The sequence below is a fragment of the Aphidius gifuensis genome, linkage group LG2 (genome assembly GCF_014905175.1).
Source record: "Aphidius gifuensis isolate YNYX2018 linkage group LG2, ASM1490517v1, whole genome shotgun sequence".
NCBI classification, from domain to species: domain Eukaryota; kingdom Metazoa; phylum Arthropoda; class Insecta; order Hymenoptera; family Braconidae; genus Aphidius; species Aphidius gifuensis.
The window spans coordinates 23,889,495-23,896,806 of NC_057789.1; the positions used below are offsets into that span (position 1 = coordinate 23,889,495).

The 7,312-nt window shown below is 27.9% G+C and overlaps 2 protein-coding genes across 2 annotated transcripts; both read right to left on the reverse strand.

Moving 5' to 3' along the window:
* Window positions 1–289: 289 nt before the first annotated feature.
* LOC122850597 (SET and MYND domain-containing protein 4-like) lies at window positions 290–3,151 on the reverse strand. The gene is made up of 5 exons (XM_044149732.1): window positions 2,583–3,151; window positions 1,100–2,403; window positions 852–1,016; window positions 627–776; window positions 290–541 (listed from the first exon to the last, which is right to left on the reverse strand). Coding segments are annotated over exons 1-5 (1,872 nt in total). The 5' UTR covers window positions 2,584–3,151.
* Window positions 3,152–4,009: 858 nt separating this feature from the next.
* LOC122849573 (SET and MYND domain-containing protein 4-like) lies at window positions 4,010–7,089 on the reverse strand. The gene is made up of 6 exons (XM_044148333.1): window positions 6,872–7,089; window positions 6,647–6,707; window positions 5,154–6,481; window positions 4,913–5,071; window positions 4,696–4,836; window positions 4,010–4,613 (listed from the first exon to the last, which is right to left on the reverse strand). Exons 3-6 carry the CDS (start codon window positions 6,477–6,479, stop codon window positions 4,557–4,559), a joined length of 1,683 nt encoding a protein of 560 aa, XP_044004268.1. The 5' UTR covers window positions 6,480–6,481; window positions 6,647–6,707; window positions 6,872–7,089; the 3' UTR covers window positions 4,010–4,556.
* Between the last annotated feature and the right edge of the window lie 223 nt (window positions 7,090–7,312).

Sequence of the window (7,312 nt, forward strand, 5' to 3'; positions counted from 1 at the left end):
ATGAAAAATAAAAAAAATAAAATAAAGTATTTGTTGAATACATATTGTAACTGAAATATTATTTTTTTTCAAAGAACGATATGACTTATGTCGCGCACAAAGTGTAAGCATAATAAGAATATATTGATAATTTATTTGAAAATAGAAATAGTCAATGTGCATCTCAAAAAAAAATACAACTAATGACAGTTTTAATTGTTTAATTTTTTTCTAATTATTTAAAAGAAATAATCATTATTGTAAAAAGTATATGAATTAAGTAGTGTCGTTTTCTTTTGTTGAATAATAATTACTGGTACGTATTATTAGCTGTATCTAGTCGACTGTATATCGTGTTAAGTGATATATGCAATAATGATATTTCTCTACAAGGAACAGTGATGTAGTGATGAAATTTATCATTCATCCTATTTAAATCATCCTTAATTGTTAATAATTGTTTGTTATCTCCGTGGCTGATGAGCTTTAGCCACTCTTCGAATTTCAGCGTCATACAATCGAGTTCTCTTCGGATTCTTTTCGGTATTGTAAATGTCATACTCTTGAAAGAAAAAAAATATATAAATAGTTTTAAATATCACGAGCTCCAAGAATTTAAAGTTTTAAACAAGCAATAAAACAAGTACCTTGTATGATGGAAGAGAATGAATAGTTGACCAATTTTCATCACATGCTGTACATCTACATGGTGGATCATCATCAGTAAAACGTTCTAAGCATTTATATCGGTCGATTTTTGAAGTCATATGATATGAACCTGCAGTATTCGAAAGTAGCTGAAATGAAATTTATAATTATCGAAATATAAAAAATAAATACAAGTATAATTATTTTGCAACTTTAATAAGTACCGGTTGTCCTCGCTTGATTGGTTTGCAAGCGTAAAATCCAACAGCTGAACCTACGTGGCTCCAATTGACATTTGGATCACAGCTCGTTTTTAATATCTTACTATTACAAAATGATATCAAGTCAGTTGAGAACGTCACAATACAATCCCTGGATGTTTCTATAAACTGATAAATTTTGTTTAAAATATAATAATTTTCGTAAATTCTTAATTGGTTCATTATCAATACTAAATTAATTAAATACATACCGATTGACTATTGAAACAAGAAATCATCATATATCGCAATATTAATTCTCCCAAAATTAATATTTTTTTATCTTTACTTTTAATCAAATCGTTCAATGTCATTTTTTTACCTAATATATCTGTTTTTTCACCAAAAACTGTAATAATCAATACTGCAAGTATTGCTGATTCAAATGTACAGTTTGATGATGTTGCTTTAAAATAATCAAGACGAAGAAAATTATCGATAGTATTAACATCAAGGATTCCATTGGTAAATATTAATTCTTTATTTTTCATCGAGTCAATATTGTCAACTATTTTTTTCAATTCTTTTAAACCACCTACGGAGTTTAGTGACTTCGAAATCATTTTCACTGCCATTAATTTTTCTAAATCTAGAAGGTCACAATTTAATATTTCTCCCAATATTAAACATTCAATATTATGATAACTATTCCATGCTTTTTTTTTACATCTGTCAGAGCAATAAATGACGTTTGGACAATTATCACATGGTACACCAGTCCAAGTTTGACAACAACAATGCCAACAATTAGTATAATGCAATTCATTAACAGGAGTTGCTGCAAATGGCTCAGAAATGTAAATAAATTCACCAGTCTTGATGTCTCTTGTTGCAACAATAGTCTGATTATTTTCATTAATTTTTTTCAATTCAATTGCATCAGATGCACCAACTATTATTGCATTATCATTTTTTATTTCTGGTATAAATTTAATAATCTCACGTGGTTCTTTAAGATCATTGATCATCTTTGGATACTCTTTGATGATGTTGTATTTTGGATTATATTTTTTCAAGTCAGGAAGCCATTGCATTGCATTAGCCATTGAAATACCTGGTTCAAGTCCTGAGTTTGGTTTCAAGGCCTTGAAACACAATGATTGACGTAAAAATAATTTTGTTTTCAATTTATCTGGGTAGCCTGCTTTTAATGAACGTTCAATATCAAGAAGACAATCTTCATAGAGTCTTGCTTTGAACAATACAGCTGAACGATTCGCATAAGCCAATGATAATTCACTGGATCCAACTGGTGCAAAAGCAATACTCTTGGTGTATGCTTCAATTGATTTGCGCAAATAATGTTCATTTTTTGCAGTAGTGTATTCTTTGTTACCAACTTCTCTCCAGAGCATTGATTGACCAACCGTTTTTTTAAGTTTAACTCGATTTTCTTTAATATGTGGAGATATGAAATTCCATGCCACTTCAAATTTATCTTTAAATGTTGTTTTTTGAGCAAATTGTTTTTCGGCAATTTCTCTAGCTTCACGAGGTTGAGAATTATAAAAAAACACTGTAACAAACAATTTTTATAAAAGCAAAATTAAATTATCATTGTTCTATAATTGTACAAAATACAGTTTTATTAAATTGTTATTATGTCAACAATACTCAAACAATATTGATAATTTATTGATTGAAAAAAAAATAAATGATAAAATGTCAAATGAATGGCATAGATAAAAAACTCACTTGTCCTTTAATGTTTCTCCTTTGAAAAATATAAAATAGAAATTTCCAACAAAATCTTATTTATTGATGATGTTCAAACTAGGTCACTGAAATCACTTGCTATTTTTTAATTGTCAATCAACTTAATTAAATTTAAATTAAAAATAGATGATAAACATAAAAAAGATTCAGCATAAATAAAAAAAAAAAATTGATAACCCGACGATGTACAAAACGAAACAAAAAAAGAAACCAAAAAGCTATTCGCCCAATAGTTATTGCAGCATTCACTTTTATATTAATGTAAATATTTATTAAATAATAATCACTTTAAATTGAACTAATTTTTTTATTTTAATTGTGTAGATAATTTGTTAGTTATTATGCACTGTTAGATGTTATCGTGTTGAGACCTTTGGCAAACGTCATTATATTTTTTTGCTTATTGCAAATTCGCTACTTGTGGGTCACTTGTTGGGTGGTGCACAAGCACACACGAAAAAAAAAAAACAGCGTATGCGTATAGCACGCAAATGTCTCTCCAGGGTACTCCAGGCCTCCGTAGAACCGGGAGTCATCATATCGATTGATGCTGATATTTAATAGCCCAGATAATCAACGACTGGTATGCGACAGTACGTTAATGGTACGCAGTACGCTATACGTGGTATACTGTACTATGTACCAAGTGTTAAAAAATTATATGAAGCTGTATTAAATATAAAATTAATTGTAATAATTGATGCGTTATAAGACACAGTTGAAATGAAATTACTCATTACTGAATGTCGACAGTCATCTATATATATGACTTACAATTTTTACAATCTCAGGCAATTTTATTATGACTACGTAGTTCGTTTTTTTTTTTTTTTTTAATTTATTATTATTTCATACTGACATTCCATACCATAGAAATTTGATATCTTAAATTATCATCCTCATGAAATCATATTGACTATAATATTATGAAAAAAAACAAAAGTTATTTATTTACGAAGAATTATACATGTTCTTGTTTATCAGTCATAATTTTTTATTTTTTTATGACATTTATTTATGAAAAAAAAATTATGCTTATAAAAACAAGAAAAAATATAAATAATAAAAAAGTGCTTAATAATTTTTTTTTGTAAAATAATTATTGTCAAATAATACAACGTTGATCAGCAAGTTGATGATACAATTTTTCTATAGCATCAGAAAAAATAAAGAAGCTTTTTGGCAAGGCACAGTGACATGTTAATAAAATTTATCAGTAATTTCAGCTGAAGTGTCTTCTATTTTGAGCAATTTTTCGGTGTTTTCTTCGACCATAAGCCCAAGATTTTTAAAAATGAAATTCAATTATTTAATTCTATTTGAAAAAAGAAAAGAAAAAATTAATCAAATTTCTAGAGTAATTAATTTGACTTACACAAACTTTATTTAAATATAAACACACAAAATTTTTAGACTACAGTATTTTATATTTAATTGAATTCGAAAACACAAAAAACACTTAAATTTATTAAACATTAATAAATCCGTTGAATTGAAATAATAAATTTCAGAGTTTTTGAAAAAAAGTAATTTAACCATTTAAAAGTTATTCATTTTTTTTTTTAAAATCATTTAAATTTGAATCATTATTAATTCATAATTAATAATCATTATTAATTCATTAAAGATATTTTATAACTCCAAGAAAAATTAACTAATGATAATTTTAATTGTTTATTCTTCTTGCTACATATATTAGCAATGAAGAACATTGTAAATAATTTATACGAAGCTGTATCTTGTTTTTTTCTGTTGATAAATAATTACTTGAGAGTATCATGAACTGTATGTAATTGACCATATGATTTTTTGAATAATAAATAAAAAAAAGTGGCATTTTTTTGCAGGGAACAGTGGTGTATTGATGAAACTTATTATTAACACTACTCAAATTATCCTTAATTGTTAATAATTTTTTAGGATCTCCCTGGTCAATGAGCTCTTTCCACTTTTTTAGTTTAGCATCGTACAGTGCATTTCCATCTTGGCTCTTGTTGGCAATATCATACTCTTGAAAAAAACAAAGGATAAAAATAGTTTTAAATATCGCTAACTTCAACATTCAGAGTGATTAACAACTTAATAAAAATACCTGGTAATATGGAAGATGTTCCATAGTTGGCCAATTCTCGACACATGCTGTACATTTGCATGGTTTTGGTTTATCAGTAGAGCGTCCTGATTGTCTACATGGCTCGATTTTCGAAGTCATATGATATGGACTCATGAGTATCTGAAATTAATTTATAATTATCAAAATAAAAAAAAAATAAATAAAAGTATAATTATTTTGGGACTTCAATAAATACCGGTTGTCCTTGCTTGATTGGTTTGCAAGCATATACTACAGCATTTGAACCCATGTAAGTGCAATTGACATTTAGATAACAGCTTTGTTTTAATATATTATAAAATGGTATCATGGCAGTTGACCGAACAGCAGTATGACCATCTGACAGCTCTGTAACCTGAAAAGTGTTGTTTAAATATTAAAAATTTTATAAATATCATATTGATTTATCATCAATAATAAATTAAATAAATACATACGAATTGGCTATTGCGACGAGCGATCATTGTATATCTCAATATTAATTCTCCCAAAATTAATATTTTTTTATCTTTACTCTTAATCAAATCTTTCAATGTCATTTGTTTACCAAATATATCTGTTTTTAGAGCAAAGATTGTAACAATCAATACTGCACGTATTGCTGATTCAAATGTACACTCTGGTGATGTTGCTTCAAAATAATCAAGACGAAGAAAATTATCGATAGTATTAACATCAAGAATCCCATTGGTGAATATTACTTCTTTATTTTTCATCGAGTCGATATTGTCAATTTTTTTCTTTAATTCAATCAAACCACCCACTGAGTTTAATGACTTTATTAAATATTTTTCTCGAAAATAATGTTCTGTTATCATTCCAAACTTTGAAAATTTTTCCAATCTGTCATGTTTTATAAGTAATCCTAATACTGAACATTCAATGTTATGATAACTATGCCATGCTCTCTTTTTACATATGTCAGAGCAATAAATGACGCTTGGACAATCATCACATGGTACACCAGCCAAAGTTGAACGACAACAATGCCAGCAATTAGTAAAACGTAGTTCAGTATTGATAGCTGCTGCAAATGGCTCAGAAATGTAAATAAATTCACCAGATTTAATGTCTCTTGTTGCAACAATATGTTGATTATTTTTATTTGTTTTTTTTAGTTCAATTGCATCAGATGCACCAACAATTATTGCATTATCATTTTTTATTTCTGGTATAAATTTATTAATTTCACGTGGTTCTTTAAGCTCATTCATCATCTTTGAATATTCATTTGTGATGTTATAATTTGGACTTTTTTCTTTAAAATTAGATAGCCATTGCATTGCACTGGCCATTGAAATATCTGCTTCAAGTTTTGAGTTTGGTTTCAAGGCCTTGAAGCACAATGCTTGACGAACATATAATTTTGTTTTCAAATGATCTGGATAGCCTGATTTTAAAGAACGTTCAATGTCAAGAAGACAATCTTCATAGAGACTTGCCCTGAACAATACAGCTGAACGATTTGCATAAGCCAATGACAATTCTTCGGATCCAACTGGTGCATCAGCGATGCTCTTGGTGTATGCCTCAATTGATTCACTCAAATAATATTCATCTTTTGCACTAATGAATTCTTTGTTACCTTCTTTTCTCCAGAAGATTGAACGATCAACTGTTTTGACGAATGTATTAGGAACTTCTTTAATATATGGAGCTATAAAATTCCATACAACTTCAAATTTACCATTAAATGTTTTCTCTTGCAAAAATTGTCTTTCGACAATTTTTTTAGCTTCAACAGGAGGAGGATTATAAAACATAACTGTAACAAATAATTTTCATAATTTATATTTTTTTTATTTGTTAACAAAATGAAATTATAAAAAAATTATAAATAAAAAAATATATTCTTAATGACATTTCAACAATCAATAATTGTAAAATAATAATCAAAATAAGAATAAACATAAGATGAATAAAAACTTACTTGATTTTTGATGAAATTTACGTTATTTACTTGAACAAAATGATTAATGCCAACATCAAGTCTGCAACAAAATTTGATTTATTGTTAAATTATCAAGTAATAAGTAAGGATAAATAATATTGATAATAATCAAATTCGCCAAGTTTTTACTGATGAACTGATAAAATTGTATTATTAAAATCAACTTTAAATTAAAACGGATGACAAAAATAAAATGACAATCACCATATATAAAACACTCGACAACTCGACGGCACACAAAACAATGACCAGGCCAAATGCCAATCTGCGGTGATTTTTTATTCCTCTTTCACTTCGGGAATCCCGGAATTGGGTTCATTCTCTCCTCTGCTCTCCCCACTCCATACTTTATTGCTGTATATAGAATATTACGAGCAATGTTGGGACTGCTAATAAGTGACTATCTCTTTCTCTTTCTATTTAGTAATCAAAATTAGTAATCAAGCGAGCAAGAAGCCAAGAACAAGTGAGAATCTGCGGTGATTTTTATTCGTCTTTCATTTTTTTTATCATTCTCTCCTCCACTCCAACTCCATAGTCCATACTGCTCAAATTATATATATCATATTACCAGCGATGCTGGTGCTGCTGATAAGTCACTATCTCTTTCTCTCTCTATTTAGTAATTAAATCCACCTTTAATTA